The 21,719-nt window shown below is 36.3% G+C and overlaps 1 protein-coding gene across 9 annotated transcripts in view; it reads left to right on the forward strand.

The window, feature by feature from the left end:
• TNRC6A (trinucleotide repeat containing adaptor 6A) overlaps nucleotides 1-21,719 on the forward strand; it is a 96,748-nt gene that overhangs the window by 24,074 nt on the left and 50,955 nt on the right. For 8 of the 9 annotated variants that reach the window (XR_009733520.1, XM_061401457.1, XM_061401453.1 and 5 more), the window contains exons 3-4: nucleotides 388-475; nucleotides 8,297-8,318. The exons of the other annotated variant lie outside the window; for it this stretch is intronic. Coding sequence is in view for 7 of the 8 variants with exons in the window: in XM_061401453.1 (XP_061257437.1) it covers nucleotides 388-475; nucleotides 8,297-8,318 (110 nt within the window). In the remaining variant the exon portion in view is untranslated. The remainder of the gene's footprint in view (nucleotides 1-387; nucleotides 476-8,296; nucleotides 8,319-21,719) is intronic. 9 annotated transcript variants of the gene reach the window in all.

The raw sequence follows: 21,719 nt of genomic DNA on the forward strand, positions 1-21,719 counted from the left end.
ATACGCCAGATACTGGTCTGGAGAGGGTTGGATGGAGGGGTGGTTCCAGGCATTGCCATTAGCTACTGAAACAAGATAACTCTGCTCATGAGATGTTGTTTACATTCTAGAATTGGAGGGAGTTGTTTGTTTGCCAATGTAAAATTTGCTAACTTTAAGTTATCTTCCTTACTATAACATTAAAGCTCTACTATTTGTTACTTACTAAGGAAAAGTACTGTTCAGTGGCTGTATACTTAGATTGAGGTTTAAAGTTGTGTTTTATATTAATGAATATGGTAAATGAATAATTTGCCATATCTTCTAATAAGAGTGAAAATGAATCTATATGCAACATTACTGTTATTCATTCATTTTGGGAAAGTTAATTGCAACTGTGTGGTTCAGGGATTTAGTGCAAGAAGAAGAACAGTTGATGGAAGAAAAGAAAAAGAAAAAAGACGACAAGAAAAAGAAGGAAGCTGCTCAAAAGAAGGTAGTATATGTATAAACTAATTACTTATATTAAGCAAATATAGTTTTAAAAAGAAATTACTCTTATTGGATTACTTAAAGCATTTGATTTAATATTTTAACTTCAGTGGTGTTTCATTTTAATATTTAATGTCTTTACTATTTAATGCATAAATAGTAATGTGTGTATAATTTAATGCATAGTTATTTGATCTTTCCAATAATTTTTTTCAAAGGTAAGTCCTTTCATAGGTCTTTATTTTTCAATTAGGTGTTCCTGGTTTTCATGATACTTACCATCATTTTATAGTGAGAAGAGCATGGAATTTGTAGCTTTCTAGAGAGGAGTTGAAGTCTGGCTCTCCCACATAGCATACAGAAGGTTGTGGCCTTCAACTTTATTTAGCTTCTCTGGCCTTAGTTTCCTTATGTTTTGTAAAATGAGAGTTGAATTAAATAAGATGATGTAATACATACACATAATAGGAAATAATAATGGAAGAAGTAATAAATATAATAGGAAATGGTGTCAGTTTTCTTTTCCCTGTTTATTTAGTACCTAGGCTCATTTTTTTTTAATGTGCAGGTTTTGTTAGGGTATATATGTATGTTTTTTACTTTAAAATTTATTTTTATTATAATATATTGATTTTACATACAGTAAAATGTTCACTTCTTGGTATACAGTTCTGTGTTGTGAAGCACGCTTAGAGTCGTATCATCACCACTGTCATAATCAAGAAACATAAGTTTCATTACCTAAAAGAGTTTCTTATGGTATCCTTCTGTAATCAAAGGATATTTAAAAATAAGCCTAAGACATAATTAATTGCTGCAAAAAAAATCTTTAGCCAGTACATTAATTAAAAACTATAATCAAAGCAACACAAATTGCAGAAAAATAAAAGATGGCTGTAAAGATTTTTACAAATTAATAGTAGAGGCTGATGACAGTTAACTGAGCTGGGCATTCGTCTCCTACCATATCGTTTCAAGGACCTTAAAAACGTTTTTAAAGACCCAAGAAGATACTATTCCATTTTTGTATTCTAATGAAAAGTTATGACTTTAATTTTTAAATAAATACCTTTTGTAGTAGCAACTGGATTTAGACTATAGTAACAGAATTACCTCCCCATTATTTAGTAGGGAAAAACTCAGGCACCGAACTATGGCAGGTAGGGAGCTACTGAAGCACAGAGAGAAGTGTTTAATTCAGCCTGAAATGGGGTAGAGAGACGGGATTTTTCTTAGAATAGAAATGAACCAAGTGAATGAGGAGCAGAATGGAAAAGGGTTCCAGCAGTAACTGAGAATTAAGTGTCCATAGCTTGTATGGGTTAAAGTATGGGTTTTGATTGAAAGGGGTGGTAGGAAAGAAGCCAAGCGTAGAAATGTCAGGGGACGAGACTGGAGAGGCTGGTCATAGCTGTTGGCACTTCCCTCATTTTGACCATTGGGTGACCAAAGACGTTTTAGTAGAGTGACATAAAATTTTCCATTTTAGAATTGTATTTAGAGCCTTGACCGAGTGTAGAATTGGGTTGGGTAGAAACTAGAGACTGTGATAATAGTGAAGGGACTATTAAAAGCATCCATAAAATTTGTTTAAAGGATATGAAGGAGGAGTAATTTAGATTGACCCTTAGGTTCTAGATTGAATGGCTAAATACATCTTGAAAGTGAAAGTTAAGTTGCTCAGTCGAGTCTGACTTTTTGTGACCCCATGGACTGTAGCCTACCACGCTTGTCCATCCATGGGATTTTCCAGGCAAGAGTACTGGAGTGGGTTGCCATTTCCTTTTCCAGAGGATCTTCCCGACCCAGGGATCTACCTGCTTTCCCGCAGATGCTTTACCGTCTGAGCCACCAGGGAATCTTAGGAGAAGTTTAACCAGGTTGGGGGATACACAGAAAGGGGAAAAGAAATATAATTCAGTTGTGGACTGCAGAGTTTGGGTTATGCTGAAGCCAGTAAACTGGAGAAGGAGAGAGTACAGAGCACTGAGGATGAGTAAGTGATGAGATGAGTTGACTTAATAGGTGACCCTTATTGTTAGCCTTTGGTTACCCAGGAATGAGGGGGAAAGATGCATTGGTTGTTGGTAGGTAAGGTTTGGGATGGGTCCTAGTATACAGAGTTTTGGCATTGGTGATGCCTTAGGCCTCTGTCAGAGGCCTGTTGGTATAGGACGGTTTTTGCAGTTGATCAGTCTTTGCTCAGGATTTGTTATGAAAAAAGTTGTATCTCTTTAAGTCTAAAGTTGGGAGGAAGGCTTATCATACTCTTGTTTGAAGGCCAATTACTTAATGAAAAGAGAGTCTTAAGAAACTTGAGATTTATTGAGAAAGATGTTAGGGTGCACTTTGTGTAGAATCATTAGTTTGTCAGGCATCTGAGTAATGGCATTAGGCCATATTGATCCCTGCTTCTAGAGTTCAATATTTAGCTGGTAAGTTTAGGATGTATGCGAAACGACAAGAGAAGAGGCCTTATTGTATAATGAAACATGTTGATTTGGAATTGACTGTAATTACTGAGGAAATTCTAAGAAAGGGAGGAGTTACTCAAATGATTTCTTTAAATATCCTGTTTTTTGTTTTTTTTTAAATTAAGGAATAGTTGACATACAGCATTTTAGTGTATGCTAAGTCACTTCAGTCATGTTTGACTCTTACGACCCCATGGACTGTAGCCCACCAAATTCTCCTGTCCATGGAATTCTCCAGGCATGAATGCTGGAGTAGGCTGCCCTCTCCTCCTCCAGGAGACCTTTCTGAGCGGGGGGTGGAGCCCGAGTCTCTTACGTCCCCTGCGTTGGCAGGTGGGCTCTTTGCCACTAGCGCCGCTTGGTAACTTGTGGTGGTTCATGATTACAGCGTAAGGATTCAGTGTTTGTGTCTGTTGTGCAGTGATCACCGTAAGAAGTCTAGCTAATCATATTTTTTTCTTGTAAGGAGAACTTTTAAGATTTTAAATACTATATTTTTAAAATTTGTAATGTGAGTATAATTTTAAAGTTGTCACATATTTAAGTAATGACTAGTCGTTGAAGTTTACCTTTCCATTCTTCATCACCAAATCTGAATCACCAAGTCAGTGTCTTTAACGCACGAATGATGATTTTTGTGACATTTGGCCTCTCACAAAATCTGAAGCGACAGTTCTTCATACCGCTCCATCTCTGCCTCACAGTACGGTTCATCTCTCACCCCAGCTGTGTCCCAATGAAACCATCATCAGAGGCTTAGAGATGTGAAGAAGGCTTTTTTCTCTTTCATCAGATCTTCAGCTTTGATAGGGTATTACTATGTATTCTGTATACACAGTAGTATCTAGGGATTGAACATAATATAAAGAATATTTAATACTGCTAATAAATGTTAAGCTTAGTAGACTAAACTGACCCTGTAAATAGGACTGTCTCTGAATTCCACATAACTGGCTTACAACTGAATTTGAATACAACCCATTGGTAAAATGAGGACAGCTGGTGTTTCTGTAGGCTGTTACCAAATAGCTCTTTAAAAACAAAACAAAAGGGAAAATCTCCCAAGTTGGCACACTTACAGCCCATATGAAAGATCGTGAGTCACAGGAATTCTACGTTTCCTTAAGCTTGTCTTTGGCTGTAGTAGGAGCTGGCAGGTGTATCCAGGTAGATGACAGACATCTCCATAAGTCAGGGAGACGAGCCCATTTGTGTAAGTGTTGAAAACACGAATTCACCATGGTAAAAACAATCTGTCTGTTTTACGTAATCTGTGTACACTTTTTTTTAAAAGACTACGTATTTTTGTTTCTGAAAAAAAGATTTCAGATACTATCTGTTTTAATTCAGTGAGTTTATGTGTAAGGAACCACAAGCATTAAAATGAGTTAAGTGTCACCATCAGAGTGATGGAACAGGAATAGAATTGAAATCTTCTGTTTACCCCAGCTGGTGGTTTTCCAAAACTCGGTGCCATGGCTTTATCCTTTTAGTACAGAACATTATCTTGTACTTTTATTTTTTACCAACCAAAGGTGAACTTTAAAGCTGGAAATAATATGATAGTTTTTATAAGGTATTTAATAAATCTTTATGCCATGAATACAGAAAACAGATTTAACAATTCCTAATTGCCACTGTGGCAATTTAAATTTAAAAGAAATTCAAATTCAGACCTCAAGTTAGTTTCTATTTTAAATGAAAAACTAGATAACATAATTCCTTACATAAACAATCAGACAAAGCTCACTATACTATTTATACTATGATAGTTTTTCTAATTTTGTCTATTCATTAAGTATCAATTTAAATGTTTTAAATTCCTCTATAAAATTTGTTTACACAAAATTGCATGGTTTTTATTATATTTCAGTCCCAGTACATCTCTAATTAATAACAAATCAATGACCAGATGATTTTTTTTTTAAGCCTTCTATTTCACATCAAAGAATTATGGCTATTTGCTTATCTTCTGATTCTAGGCTCAGAAAATAATTTGCTACAGCACAGGAATGTAGTTTCTGTACTTAAGAAAAGGGCAATAATAGTAGCAGTAGGTTGCCAGTATGAATTTCTCTCGTTTCTGGTTTTAGAAGAAATTTCTAGCAGGAATCTTGAGGGAAATGTGAGAAGGAAAAAGGAGGATGAGAAACAGGTTAATTATAGAGGGATAATTTAGTACCAACTTTACTTTAAACATGTAATTATAGTTCCTAGAAAGCATATAATGGTTGAGGGTTGGAGGAGAGAAGCACCAAGACAAATTGGGATGTTTTGGTTGAGAATGTGTAAAAGTCAGTATTCATGAGTATTTTTGTTACTGTGTTAAAAGCTTGAAGGGATTTTTATAAAAGGCTTTGTGGATTTAATGTACTCATTTTGAGTTTAAATGAGACGAATTTCATTCCTCTTCTTTGGAAATTTTAGTATATACTAGTCATGTCTCCCAAAGGTCATTTTGTTCTGAGACTGGGAATCTTACCTGGAACTGTTAAGACATTTTAGGTGATTTGAAAGAGGGGGAAAAAGCAAGACCTGGGAGCTGGGAGTGATTTTGAGTCAGATCCCTTCCAAGTGTGAGAGCATGGAGCCAGAGCCAGAGCATGGGCGAGTAGGGCCGACGGTAGCCACACTTGGTCCTATTTATTGAATGCTTTCGGTACGCTTGGCGCTGCCCCACGTGCTCGCTCGCTCTCTTTTCCCCCCTAAGCTCTTTATATGAGTTCAATCCTTTTAGCCTAACAACAAGTCTGAGGTAGGTGTTTTTGTTCCTGTCTTATAGATGAGGAAACCAAGCTTTAGAGAAGGTAACTAATTTTGACCATGGTTACACTGTTCATGGTGAAGCCAGGAGTGACAACGAGGCAACTGGGCTTCAGACCCCGAGTCCTTAACCACTGAGGCGCACGTAAGGGTCGAGGAGCTGAGGCAAGTGGTGCAGAGCCTGACAGAAACAAAGCAGCCGGCACGGACCTGGCATGTCTGCCCCTTGTCTTCCCTGATAAACTGAGACAGTGGTGCTAATTGCTTGTGGAATCGAAGCTCAGGTTTTTGTTTTTTTTTTTTAAGAAAACAATATTCAAAATAGAAATACTTTTGCTTCTCAGTTTGCTGAATCGTTTAGTTCTGTTGTACAAGATCCACAATGATACTTCGCGTTTGAATAGTATTATTTATCCAGAAAAGATTTGTATTTTATTTGAGCCTCATGAGAGCCCTGGAAAGGTAAGCAGTTCAGTTTTTTTTTTTTTCCCTCATCCATTTGAGGGATTAGGAAACTGAGACCTAGACAGTTTAAATGACAAGGTCATTTCAAAATAAAAACAAATTATTGAAGTTAATTTTAATATATATTATGTAACCCAATATATCCAAAATATTGCTGTTTTAACTTGTAATCAGTATAAAATACTATCAACAGGATAATTTACCTTTTTAAAAAATGCTCACACTAACTCTATCTCAGTGGTCAGTAACCACATGGGGATAGTCGCCTCATTTTGAGCACTGCAGACAAATACTCTTAAATAAATCGCTGACCCCCACTTGGAAAATTAATATACAGAGTACCTGAACCAACTCAGCACAAAAACCTGTTTGAATCACTCCATTTGCTTCTCATCAGGAGCTCTTGGGTTCTGGTAACTAACATTCTTTCACTGTATTAGTTGGTGTTCGATGGGCAGACTCCTTTGAGTGTCTCCTTGGTGCTGTTGTCCTTGAATGAGGTTAACCACTGTTTTCAAGCAATGTGGAGGATTTTTTCCCCAAAGGAGCTGGCATAGTAGATACCCTTTACATTGTAAGGCCTGGAAGAGCAGTATTGTATGTCTTGAGATTTAGTAATATGGTCATGGTTTCTATGTACTGTAGCCTCGTTTCCTTTGGAAATAAGCTGGAAGAAACCAGGAGAGTTAAACAAAAAGACAGAGAAATCCCCACAGAACAGCACACTATGTCTATTTTCAATGCAGAATAATTTCTGTGTCGATTTTTTTGTTTCAGAAAATTGTTATCTTATTGTTTGGCATGATATTTATAATACTTGAAAGTATTCACGTATTGAGTTCTATTTTTCTACTGCCAGATTTTAAAAACAATTTCTCCCAGAAATAAATTAAGTGTTCAAGCTAATTGACTGGTCTTTTGCCATTGTCCTTCCATCAATTTTTTTTTTCTTTTAAATTTTAAATCCATATAAAGTAAAGATGGGCCTCCATTATTTTACTTGTTGCTAGTGCTCTAAACTTGGTAAAGCATTTAAGTGCTTGGATTTAACCTCTGCCTTTCTGAGCAAAGGTTCATGTTTAGTATGGCTTCAGTATTATAGTAATTGCCATACAGTGTTTTACCATGTAGTTCCATAATGATATAATTTTTAAAATGGTGTTTTTGCCAACAGTTTACTATGATTAAGCAAAATGATTTATCCTGTCCCATGACAGTTTAATAAAAAGGCTTATCTTCATTTAGAAACAATTTCTGATTATTCAGTAACTAATTATTCAGTTTTCCCTCACCTCCCTGCCTATCTGCCTATCCTTGTATCTTTTTTTTTTTTTTTTAAGGATTCCCACGCAGTTGGGCACAATCAAAAAGCTGATTTTCACTTGTGGCCTTTGTAATCGGTTCTTATCAAGGCCCTTGAAGTTTGAGCCAGGCACCTTCAGGCAGTCCTGCTGTGCTCAAGCCCCTCTCCTTAACATATCAGACACAGTGCAAGTAATGGCAGGCATGCCCATAGCAGTTTAGCTTCAGAACACAGTCATTTGAATTGAATTGTCAGATGTGTCAGAAGAGACAAATATGTTTCAAAATTTTTCCCACCCCAAAATACCTAAATGTTAGCTATGTTTAACTGCAGCAGCCTAACTTCCAGAAGTTAAATTTGTTACTAGTTTGGCCAAAGAAGTTATATGCAGCTTTCTTCCAGAAAACATGATTTATCTTTTATCTTTGAAATAAGAAAATTTGAAGCCTTTTAAACATGCAGAAGGTAAAGAAGACAGTTATATAAAAATAATTTTAAAACTAAACGATGAGAGAAGTGCAGTTCCATTTTTTATTATATACTGTCATACAATGGTGTCTTCTCCACTTTGTGCCTAAAACATTTCAACAATTTTTTTAAATTAATAAACATTGTGTCAGGGACAATGGGGCACATCTATGGGAAAAGCATGCTTTCTTTGCATATCTTTTCCTATGCCGTTCATCTAAATGATGGATTCCTTATTTAATAAAAGTGTATATGTCTTATGTAATAGTAATGTATGAGCATTTTATCATAACAGTCCATTTCTTTCAGTTTCATATTTACATTGTTTTTTGTTTGTTTGTTTTTATTTTAGGCCACTGAACAAAAAATCAAAGGTACGTTGTTTAAAGCTATTTTTTATTTTTTTTTTTCATGAAAGCAAGGTTGTTGATATGCATTTTTGTTCCTCTCCAGGATGGGAGAGAGAAGAGCGTGAAAGGAACAGAGGGGTGGGGGCAGACTTCTGCAGTGACATCACCTTGGAGTCACCTTTGGGGAATTTATGGTTTATTGTAGTATATATTACCACTTTAAAAATACCGTCTCAAGACCTACCTTACAACTATCTCTTTAATCACCACTCCCTAACATACTCCCTTGATATGAGTGTTTGAACACACATACCTTTCCTTTACTCTTCTAAAAGTCGTCTTGTCTGGAGCTACCTCTAGGACTTTATTCCTTGTTCTCTGTATACTGTTGTCTCCCACTCCTTCCTGTAGGCAGACAGTGACATCCATTCTGTGTTATCACTGAGAATATTAGATTGCTAGCCTTATGGTCAAATTGAACAGCCCCTAGTACATGCCAAGCAAAAGACTTACGGGTGGTGAGGAAACAGGAACCTGACTCCTCTCAGATCCTGAATCAGAATTTCTTCACCCTCCCAGAAATTAGTGAAAGGTGTATGGCTGTCTGATGCTGAACTTATTGGCCTAAAGATTGTGAATTTTTACTTAAGCTATACCAAAAGTATAATCTCTGCATTTGACTGATACCTGCAGTCAGAACTGCCTGTTTCTATTAGAGGTCAGGTGTTGGTTAAGGTCACATTTTTAGATGCAGTTGTTTGAGAGGGAACAGGAACAGTTAAGGAAGACCTTTTTTGAGGTTGTGAGTCTTAAAAAATGAGATAGCCAGTCAAGGAAAATAATGAAATGGCAGAGGGATCAGTGTGATTGAAGATTCAGAGATAAGAAATAATGTGATGTTAATGTGTACTAGTGGTATTCCAAGAGCATTAAGTACCCAGTGATAAGTGGGCAAGGTTAAAGGATTTTTCTGAAGGAGGTTGGTAGGGGCCAAAGAGGGCATTATATGCTAAATGTACTAAAGGAGCCCCTGGAGGAAGAGCTTAAGAAGAGCGTGACATCATTGTTTTTTCATTCTTCTTGTAAATCGGTCAGTCACTTACATGGAAAGTTTGGTTGAAATATGGGCAGGGATTTGAAAGATGGTGCCGACAGAAGACACTGGGCAGAAGAGGCAGGTGAGCAAGAAGAGGGAATATTCGGAGAATGAGTGTAGGAATGTTAAAGGGAGACGGCAGAATATAGGCACGGAGGTGGGGGGAACCGGAAGACTTGGTGCTGATTTTTACATGTACAGGTCATGATCATAAGCTATGCTTTAGGAATATTCTTTGTCAGTTGTGTCTAGTGTCACCAAAGAGGGAAGAGAAGCAATAGAGAGAGTGATGGGGATTTGAACTGAGGTCTTGACAGTAGAGGTAGGGGATGGGTGACAGAGGTGTAAGACGTGAATGGTAGCGTTGGTAACTGGTGAGAGCAGAAGAGAACCCGAAGGTGATATTATGGCCTTGAACCTGATGTCTAAGAAAGTTACAGGGATATGGAATGATGTAGGGAGTAGCATTGCCAAACTAATTAATTAACATGGGGAATTCCCTGACGGTCCAGTGGATAGGACTCTATGCTTCCACCGCAGGGGCCACGGGTTCCATCCATCCTTGGTCAAGGAACCAAGATCTCACAAGCCTCACAGTGTGGCCACAAGAAAAAAAAATTTTTTTTTTAGTAGGACCATGACCAAATTAGTTTTCTTAAAATTCCACTTTTCTCGCACCACTCCCTTGGATAGGAATGTTGAGTTGTGTTACTTTGCTTCAAAACCAAACTCCTGATTGACTTATAAGGCCCTCTTTAATCCGACCTCCCACAATCTAACCAGCTTGTTTCCCATCACTCCTTCATATTTTTCAGATCCTTATCTTTTTATGTTCATTCCTGTTTGTGTTTCTTTTTGATCCCATTTCTCAGCCAAGGATGCCTTTCAGCTTTTCTAAACCTCTCAGAACTTATTTTCTGATGGATCCCTCCAACTGCCATTGATCCTTCCCTTTCTGATTTCTTAAGATGTTGTGACATGTATTAAACTCGGGGCATCAAGTTATATTCTAACCTTAGGTTTTTGACGGGTCCATGGATATTTTTGTTTCTTTAAACAAGATCTTTGAGTGCCTGCTATTTATATTCTTTCCAAACAGAAGTCATTTCTTTTACATCCATACATGAAACATGAACATATTTGAATCTTTTTAAAAAAATTTTTTTCCACAATTCTGAGAATGTTAGGCTGAGTGTGTGAAGGTCACTTCAAAGTACTTTGTTGTTTTTGCCAGCTGTTTTACTCACTTTATCCTTCTTTGGATGGCAGCTCCTTTCATACTTGGTCACACTTACTGTGATTCATGAAAGTGTATCTGTTTTCATGATGTGTATAATATCTGTATGGTGTTTATGGTTTGGGGTTTGCAGTGATTAGATTACAAATTGAAGTCTTGTAATACGGGTTTCGGAGAAGGCAATGGCACCCCACTCCAGTACTTTTGCCTAGAAAATCCCATGGATGGAGGGGCCTGGAAGGCTGCAGTCCATGGGGTCACTAGAGTCAGACACGACTGAGCGACTTCACTTTCACTTTCCACTTTCATGAATTGGAGAAGGAAATGGCAACCCACTCCAGTGTTCTTGCCTGGAGAATCCCAGGGACGGCGGAGCCTGGTGGGCTGCTGTCTATGGGGTTGCACAGAGTCGGACACGACTGACGCGACTTAGCAGCAGTAGCAGCAGCAATATGGGTTTGGCTCACACAGTTGATTTTTGCTAAGCTTAATTTTGGAATAATTTATGATTTACTGAAAAATTGAAAAATAGTACAGAGAGTTCCCATATAGACCTCACCCAGTTCCCCATTATTAGCATCTTACATTTCTTCGGTACTTTTGTCAAAACTAAGAAACTGACATACGTTGATTGGTATTACTGAACTCCAGACTATATTTCGATTTTACCATTTCTTCTATTAACTTTTCTGTTCTACAACCCAATGCAAAATAATTTGTTTAGCTGCCATTTCTCACTGATCTCCTGTGGTCTCCACACAGGTGTTTTTATTCATATCCTTTAAATTTTTAATTGATGGCCAACATTTAAGACTCAGGAGAATTCACCTTAATTCAAGATTATAGCTTATACTATCAGCATCATTTTTGTCTTTTTGTATTATAGAGTCTGTATAAAGCCCAGGTTTAGTTACACGTGGCTTTTAAGTACTTGAAATGTGTAATGCTGCTGAGGAACTGAATTTAAAATTTTATTGGACCACGTAGCTCTAGAGCCTCCTTCTTCGTTGTTAGAGTCAAGATTTTAGTGCTCAGACTGAGCATAACTGATTAGGCCCAGCACTTCCTTTAGAAGTCTGCCTTAATGAGCTATTTCTTTTTCTAAGACTACTGCATTCCCAATTAAATAACACCTACCAGTGTTGCTGTCATTCGGTGGTGAAACTGTATAAAAGGTGGATTTTTGTAAGGTGTCATGAATTCAGTTCTTGACCAGCTTTGTTATATGAAAACAATATGATGTTTATTTCTCGGTGCGGTGAACTCATGGTTCATCTCATAGAAGTGTGAACCCTTAAGAGTGACATAATGAAATTTTTGAAAATTTTATTCTTGTGACTTGAACTTTGAAAAACTGCGAGGAGCATAAGTATTGGAATGTTTGAATATTTGAAGTTCTTTTTTAAAGAATGTATTTGAGTATCTCTTTGAAACAGCAGGGAAATGAAGGGCTGAAAAAATTACAGTGAGATATAGGAATGGATGAATATCTTGTGGCCCTATACACTGTACAGGCAAGGAAGAAGTGATTGGGAACTCTCTGGAGAATAAAGGTCATTAAAAAAAAAACTTTCCAGCTCTGACACTGGCTTGTTTTGGAAGTATATGAAGGATTGTACATTCCTTACCAAAAACTAAGCACTGTTCATTTTTGTCAGCTGATAGTTATTTTTTTTGTCTGTCTGTGTATTATCATGCCAGGGCTTTCTTCAGGTGGTTTCATAAGCAAGCTAATTATAGAGAATGGTAATCCCTAGTGCTCCTAAAGGAGGTAAGGGGAGCTTTCAGATGGAAGCAGGAACAGAGAAAATTTGGTACAGATTTTTTGTTTTCTGATGATCACACAGGGAAGCATAGTTTTATTACTTCTGTTCTCTTTCTGGATTAATTTAAAACTCATGAGAATTAAATCAACATTTAAAACATTTTTGTTTCTGCCACAATTAGAAACCATTATTTGTATTCAGTTCTAGTCTTTTCTGTTTTTCTGTCAAACACAATTTCATTACTTAAATCCATTGATCTAGGGTGTGATCGAAATGTTCAAGAGCTGTTAAATCAGCTGCATGTCACCTCCTGTTGGAGACATCAGGCTGGTTAACTCTGAGCACCTACTGTGCAGCATGCACTGTGCTTCACATTTACTTCATTTTACCAAGGTGAGATTCTAAACATTTAGTCACTAATAGTGAACGGGCACCCGTGATTCAGAACACTATACTGCAGCAGGCCGAAAAAAGCTTGATGGGCCAAGAGTAAAACCAGCTCTCAGCTGTTGAACTTTGGGAAATACGTGGGACCCAGGGAAGGGACCAGAGCAGCAGGCTGGGAACCATGAGACTTCACGCACTGGATATTTAAAAACTAGTATGGGAAGAGGGCTTCCTCAGTGTGTACTAGTGCAGTATAAGCCTGCATTTAATAATTTCAACAGCCTTAGGAGAGTGAATCGCATTATCACTATTTACAGATAAAATGAAGACTAGGGAAGTTTAAGTAACTTGCCTGTTGGTTATGCAGCTGATTAATATCTGAGTAAGGATTGAACTATTAACCTACTGGTGTCTATGGCTTTGTTTTCTTTGAAAACATCCCTGTGGTGGTTACATGGAAGACAAAACAGGAGAGCTACACCATTGCCCATGCTTTAATAATACGCAACAAATGAACTAAAGCAATGCGTCTTTTAAAAATATTACACAAAGGTCTTTTAATAGTATATGAAAGTATATGTATATACATATTCCCATATGTATATGGTATTTCCCATTTGAGCACAAAGAAAGAAAGAAAAACTGTATTACCAGCATATTTTTTTTGATTAGAAAGGTTTTGACAGCTTTGTGATGTGTGAGGTAGTTGGCTTTTCAAGGATTTTTAACATTCGTGAAATACTTATTGTGGGCCCACCCTGTTCCACGCACTGCTGTGGTCACTGCTGCTCCCGCTGGGCTGCCATCCTCATCCTTGTTTTACTTTAAGTTCAGTTCGCTCGCTCAGCCGTGTCTGACTCTTTGCGACCCCATGTTTTACTCTAGTAAAAGTAAATGTATTTACCTGTGATCTCAGCTTAGCACTCCATTTTCCCCCTGAAATCCTAAGTTTCTTAATCGCAAAGCTTCCTACGATGATGAAATTCAGGAACTTTGGTGGCTTGATGAAAGGTCACTGTACTGCATAGATTTTCAGAGGAGAAAACCGAGGCCCAAAGAGTTTGTGACTTGAAGCACATTGCCTGACCTTGTTCACATAATGGCACATGTAGAAAATGATGTTTGTGAAGCTGTTGTAAACAGAAGAGGCTGCTCTCAGCTGAAGATGACAGTCCCAGAGAGTCTGAGCACCCAGACTCTGAAGTGCTGCCCCCACAGCGTCCGTGTAGCCTGTTTCTGCCCCACATGTTGGGAAGGTCTGCTTTCAGAATCGGGGCTCGGTTCAGTGTTTTTCTCCACAGTGTGCATAGTACAGATACGACTTTTGTACTACAGGCAGGCATTAGGTAATATTTGGAAGACCAAGTTCTAATTCCAGATGTGCCATGATAGTACTTTGGCTTTATGAGAAATTTTGAAGGCAAATGGGTGCTGACCCCTTTGAGGAAGCAGAGGTTCTTACTGATTAAGAATTTACCAATGGTGAATGTGTTTCTATGAAAATGTGTTTGAACGGTGTAACAGATAAGGTTTTTTAGCTGTGCGCTAACAGGAGATGGGGAAAATGGCCTTTTACTTCATGGGAGCCAATAAAAAAAATTATTTGGGGGTGTATCAGTCACAATTTTTCCTTTTCTCCTATTAAGAAAGAAAAATGATTTATATAGATTTATACATGTAAATCTAAATTTATGTATTCAAGAGGTTATAAAGAATGCTAAGAACCTCCCCCACACACACTTTGTTTGTTTGTTTGTTTTAGGAAAGAACCATTTTATTTCTAGTAAATGTAGATGTGTTTGCTTATAAATAATAATAAATTATTAAAATAAGTAGAAATGGTTTTGTGTATTCGGATGTCTGATAAGACTGGAGCAGGACAAAGGAGACAAAATGAATATGAGAAAAGTGGAGATTAACGTAGTTAACGAAGTAAACTGTTGTTAGAAATGAGATTCAGAGACTATTGAGCCTATAGTTGGTGGCTTGTGGGAGCATCCTGGGTTTGTATCCTGAGCCCTGAGATATTATGCCTGGGCAACAATTAGGTCTTCAGTTTCAAAGAAAACGAATTAGGAATCTTGTTTAAATTTTGGAGTAGAAATTGGGATGGCTTAACAAGAGTAGCTTAATCAGTTTATACTAACTTTATAAGGGAAAACTCCAGACTAGGAAAAAACACATTATATATGATAATTTCACTGTATATGGTGGTTCAGTGGTAAAGAATCCACTTGGCAGTGCAGGAGACACAGGTTCAATCCCTGGGTAGGGAAAATTCCCTGGAGGAGAAAATGGCAACCCACTCCAGTATTCTTACCTGGGAAATCCCATCAGAGGAGCCTTGCTGGCTACAGTCCGTGGGGTTGCAAAGAGTTGGACACACTTAGCGACAGAGCACCTTTCGTAAGAATAGTAGCTGAGCTTCTGAATGCATACTAAGCTCTCTCTCAGTGCCAGTAGCCTTAGTGAAAGTGCACCTGATAAAGTGATACTTAAAGGCAGCATTTTGCCGGAAGCAAATAAGGTAATCTAATGAGGTAATCCTGGAGTTTTTGCATAAACCAAGCATAGTGGTTAAAAGTCCAGTCTTCTGAGTTAGATAAACTTTGATTTGAATCCTGCCTTTGTAGTTCTTATCTCTGCGACCTTGAGCAAGTACTGTAACCTCTAAACTTGGGTTTGACTCTGTTAAAAGGAGATTATCTAGGCTACTTAATGTGGGAATGAAATGATACATAGAACATACATCACAGGACCTGGAGGGTAGTTAATGCTGAGTATGTAATAGATAACTTATTATTAATACAAACACTGGTTAGAAATTTTTGATCTGTAGCTTTTAAGATGAAAATGTATACTGCAAGGAACATTGGTATGGAGGTCAGATTTGGTTTTAAATTTTAGCTCCACCATTTACTAGATGTTTAATCATGGGCAGCCTTCTTCTGAGCCTTAGTTGCCTTACTGGTAAAATTGAGGTAATAATTCAAATGCGTAGAATCATGTGAGGATAAAGGGATATTAAATTGCATGGTATCCAGCTGATACTTCGTAAATTTTAGCTTCACAGCTATGGTTTTGCAGTATCTTAGCAACCTTTGAGTCCCTTGAAACATCATGCTAGTAGTTTCCCCAGTCGTTTCAGAGTTCCTCCTCACCCAGACGATGACTTGCTTTTTCCTCTCATTAAAGTAGAACCCAGCCCAACATGGGTGAATCACAGTAGTGTTTCTGCAATAGTGCAAGGAATATGAGGGTGGGATATATGATCTTTATAAGTTTGTCAGGCTAAAATTGGTATTTTATTGCTTTGATTTAAATAGAAATCAATTTTGTTTATTGGTAAAATGGAGTGTTATGTGTTATTATTTGTACTTTTTTGCTCTTAAAAATTATCCATTCTTCTCTACGCATTTACTTTTTGAGCTAAGAGTTTTTGTTTTCTATTTACATGAGCTCTCTGTATAATAAGCTCATTAACACTTCCATTTGATGTGTTTCATGAAAAAAATTCTAAAATTATGGACTGTATCATATGTTTTAGGTTGTTCTGAGGATGAGATTCCAGGGAGAAATACCTAAATATCAGACCCTTGAGGGCTTATGTGTGTTTAAAAACAACAGCATTGTATAGTATTAACTGCTTAATTTTTCTGAACTTCATTTTTATATATATGGGAGTGGTTTTTTTAATTTAAAAAAAAATTATTTCTTCATCCAGTATTTCTTCGTTTGTATCTTCAGTGATTATGACAGTTCCTCTGTTATACAAATTTTGTGAACTTTTTTTTTTTTTTCCAGTATGTTTGGGACTTCTGTTGTTCCTGTTACTGACTTCTAATTGAATTTTTTAGGTGTTACCCTTTTTTCCCCTTTGGAGTCACAAACGGAAGTCAAAAGTTCTGTAAGTGTTGCTACAGTGTCTAGTAGAATGATTTTCCAAATTTACTCAGACATGAGAACCACGTGGTACATTTTTTAAAATGCAGGTTCTGATTTAGTGAATCGGTGAGGCTTGAAGAACCTGGTTTTTGTTTGGTTTGGTGTGTGTGTTTTCTGTTTTTAAACACATTTCCCCATTCCCCATAGCACTTTTAGTTAAATTTGGGGGTCACTTCTAGAATTGTTAGTTATATGAAGAAGAGACTTGAGGTCAGTAAATCTTGTTTTAATTTTTATTTTGTATAGGAGTATAGTTGATTTACAATGTTGTGTTAGTTTTAGGTGTACAGCAGAGTGAATCAGTTGCACATATACATGTATTTATATCCATTCTTTTTCAGATTCTTTTCTCGTTTACGTTATTACCGAATATTGAGTAGAGTTCCCTTTGTAAAAAATTACAGTAGGCAGTTTTTTTTCTTTTTTAAGCATGAGCCTCTGCCTGAAAAATAAATCTTTCATCTTCCCACTTCTCTGCATCTCACACATTTGGGCAAGATTTGATGGAGAGGTTAACCAAAAATCTTGAGACTACCATATTGTGAATGTTGTGTGGGTATTCTCTAGCTCTTAAAGATCTGTACTTTAGAACAGATAAACCTTCCTTTGGTGTTTTGCTGAAGAACAGAATTTGTTAATAAGGTGACTTCATCCAGAAATTCATTAATGAAGCTTGGCAGAATAATTTATTCAGTCATCAAAACCTAGAGGATTGCAGAAGGACAAATCAGTTCTGTTTCTCTTTGTGTTGGTAATTTAAGATGGGAGATTTGGGGTAGGAAGATAAGAGTTCTTTGAAGCAGCAGAGCTAAGACCAGGAAAATTTCTGATTTCTCTGGGATTTTGAAATGAATTAAAACTAAGGGAATTCAGGAATTCCCTGGTGATCCAGTGGTTAGGACTCTGTTTGCACTTCATGGGGTATGGATTTGAGCCCTGTTTGATGAGCTAAGATACCACATGCCCCTTGGCATGGCCAAAAAAAGAGAAAAAACACCTAAGTGAATTCAATTTAATGTTTGTTTTAAATTTGGGATCTAATTTTGAAGTGATTGTTTATATCTTGCTGTTTGGTATTTTTTCTGAGGAACCTTTAAACAAATGCTAAGATTTGAGACCTCTCTTGTGGTCCAGTGGTTAAGGCTCCACACTCCCAATGTAGGGGACAAGGGTTCGACCCCTGGTTGGGGAACTAAGATCCCACGTGGCAAAAAAAGAAAAGATTTGCTCGTACCTGTATACAATATAAATATAGTTTATTATGTTTAACATTAGTTTTTAAGTCTTATTTTTCAAGTTCTCAAAAGGCCATTCAGTTCAACTTGTTAAGGATTAGCAGAAGTTAATGGATTGACAAGCATTTAGCTATTTTGCAGATTGGCTAGTGGCACTTAAAACTGCAGCCATTTATCCACAATGAAGGCTTTAGCACTGCATCTTTGTGTGTCAACTGAAAAGCCAGAGTTCCCCCTCTGTGCCTTTCAGTGTTCTAAAACTGACAAGTTAGTAAAGGACAAAGAACATATATTATACAGGGGAAGTAGAATCAATATTGTTAAATCATCCAGTATGCTTATTAATGATAGCAGAAATGATCTTTATAGTAGTACAGTGTTTGGCTATGTTTTTGATAAATTTGATTTATAAGCTCATTATAATTGAGTAGAATTGCTCTTCACATTTTCAGCTAGCTGCTTCTTTCCCTTTCCACCTCACGCTTAAAATATAAGAAGATGGAATTCAAGTTATTGGGCCTCATATATAGGGATAGTTGGCAAGCATTATTTCTGTAGCAGTAAAATGACATTATGCCTTTCCTCGATTTTCTTCTGAAAGCTGCAGAGTGGGGAAGCAACAAAAGTTGGAAACACCTATCTTTGGAATTTCTTGATATACAGAATTTTCTAATCTGCTATGAAGTTTTTATCAGGTTTGTGCTTTGTGAAACTCTTGACTGCAAATGGATAATGTTGCTGTTATTCATCAGGAAAGCTGAAATAATTGATTTTTTATTTTATTGCCCATACTTGTTTTCACTTCTCTGAATGTGAGGCAGATTCTTTAAAGTGAATGTTATTAAAAGCTACCTTATTATTTTAGTAGAACAACTAGAATAATTAATTTGAGAATTTAGGCTTAAAGAGATTATAATTACATATTAGAAACATTAATAAGGGAGAAAGATAAATATTATACATGGTATTGCCTGATAAACAGTAAAGTTTAAATATACTAGTTTGTTACATGTTAACTTTTCTTCCCAAAGTTATTTTATTTTGTGACCCTTAAGAGCATAAAATAATTCCTTGTAATAAAGGTTTTAAGGACTATTAACCTATAGATGACACAAACTTTTTAAAAATATTTGAACAATTTTGTTTTCTAACTGACCAGCTTTCAGTGGTACATGCCATCTTGCCTTCAAAGAGGTTGACTTTTGTTTTTCCCATATAATGATACATACTGAGATTGGAAATAATAATTCTAGGTTAATGTAAGTTTGCCCAAGCACTCTATATTTTATAGATGCTTAGTAATTTTAACTATTTTAGTCCTTTGAATAATTCAAATGAAAATCTGTATGTGGTTTTTTATTTTCCAGACATCCATTTAATACTTCTTTCTGTTAAAGTGAAACCATATCTTAAAATGGCAGTTTGTATACTATGGTGGTTATTTATGCTTGTACTTTTAGAAAATTTGCAGTGTAGCCAATAGGAAAACTTTTATGCAAAGCTGATTTGTAAACTTCAAAAGGATAATAAGGGAAGATCTTGAGTTATTAAGATGTATTAACTGATGTTTTGGGGAGTTCAGTAGTAATACAAGGTGACTGATGGCTGGTTTGTATTTAAACTGTTCTTTAAATTTGTAGATAGCTGAAGGAAAGTTCATTTTAATTTTTTTCTGAAATGTATTAAAATGTTAACAAATTTTTTAAATGTTATTTTAAAGAAGCAAATATTCATATAAGATAATTTCAATCATTAAGGAATAAGAGTACATAACAACTTGTTTTTACAAATTTAGAGGTTGGTATATTTAGAACTTTGGATATTAAATTGGTTTTTTTTATTGGTTTTTTATTTGAATGTAAGACTATTGCTGTGGGTTTTTCTTTTTTTCCAATTAATTTTTTTTTAGCAACAGTTTAAGGTTTACAGAATGAAATGATGTTTTTACATTTAGAAATGCCATAAAATTAGGATAAAAGTAGAAAAAAGCAAAAGTTAATAATTTAATTGTAATATTGTTTCACAGAGTCTTGATTTGGAGTAAAGTGCAGGAAGATGTGGATTTAAATTCTTTCTTGAGTAATTTTTCCATTTTCAAAGATTAAAATGCTTGTTTATTTCTGGGCCAATTCAAATTTTGCCTATCTCCTTTAAACTGCAAAAGACAAATTGGGTCATGGTATGGCCAAAAAAAAAAAGTAAAAGTGAAAAATTGCAGTGAATATGTTTTATACTAGCTGAATGAAATTTCTTCAGAATACTTTTCTGATATTATGGATAATGTTAGGGCTAATTAGAATGTCTTTCCCACACTAACAAGCATATTGACTAAACTTGTATTGTTTTCTGGATGTTGGCTCTGGATTTCTTTTAGAGCAGGTGTTTGTGACCATTGAGTTACTCAGCAGAGTACTTACGCAGTGACCATCATTGTCCTTACTCTTTCTACTTCCCTTGGTCATTCTTTGTCCTTCTTCATTGGTTCCTCATTATTCCACCTCTTGAACGTTGGTGTTGCAGTGTTTCATCCTTAGTATCATTCTGCCTTGTTTTTTGGATTCAGTCATCTCGTATATGCTGACGGTTAATAAGTTGTTGTTCAACCAATAGTTCTTGACCATTTGCTGTGTTTGGTTCTGGGAACACCAGTGGAGAAAGGAAGAAAAAATAAGAAACCTGCACTTACAGAGCACATTGCAGTGTAAGAGATGCCCCCGAGTTTTGTGGGAGTGGGGGAGGGGCATTGTCATAATATACTTCTAATATTAGCTGAGTCTGGGAGAGGGAGAAGTTGGGGGTTGATTGGTTGTTTCCTAGGAAAGGTGGTGGACAGAAATATTTTGAAGAAAGGAATGTCATAAGAGAGCATGATACCTTTTGGAAAACCACAGACATTTGATGCAGAAGAGGAGATGTATGTGGATATAGCAGGGTTATGAATCTGGAAAAGTGGTAAACAGGGGCTGTGTTAAAGACTTTGCATTAATTCTGAGAGCACTTTAAAAATATGGATAACACAGGGCACAGGTTTGGGCAAAGAGTGAAAAGAGGGTAGGGTGGGATCACCACTTAAGTCAAGGAGACTAGTTGGGTTTTTGCATGATTGAATTGATGAGTCTAACCTATTCTTTCTAAGTCTTGCCATTTCTTATTTTACAGCTTCATAGCTGCTTTTTCTACCTGTATGTTGAATGCTAAAACCATATTTTTAAAAAGTTCAAACTTTCACTGAATTCTAGAACCATCTTGCTCCCAATCATTTAGCATTCCTATAGCAATGGTTTTCATAGTTTACCTGAGGCCACGGGAGGCTCCCTGAAGCTCTCTTGAGACCCACAAGGTTAAAACTGTTTCCATTATAATAGAAAGACTTTATTTGTCTAGTTCACTTATTCTCCCATGAGTGTATAGTGAAGTTTTCTAGAGGGGACACAGTGTGCAAATCACGACCAACTGGATGCAGAAGTGGTTGTGAGAATCCACCTGCCTTCTGTTAAGCCAGATGTTAAAGGGATTTGCAAAAATAAAAAACAATGCATGCTTTTTTTTTTCTTTTTTTGGGAAATAGTTTTTTTTTTTTTTTCAAAAAAAAAAGAACTTTTAATATATAAAGGATTTTCCTAATGACTTAATAAATATTTAAATTTTTTAAAAATTTTCTAGCATGGTAAATATCTATAGGTGTAACCCACATAAATGAAAGATTTTTGGTGTTCCAAATTTTTAAAATTGTAAAGGGCCTTGAACCAAAAAGTTCAA

The sequence above is a fragment of the Bos javanicus genome, chromosome 25 (assembly GCF_032452875.1).
Source record: "Bos javanicus breed banteng chromosome 25, ARS-OSU_banteng_1.0, whole genome shotgun sequence".
NCBI lineage: Eukaryota > Metazoa > Chordata > Mammalia > Artiodactyla > Bovidae > Bos > Bos javanicus.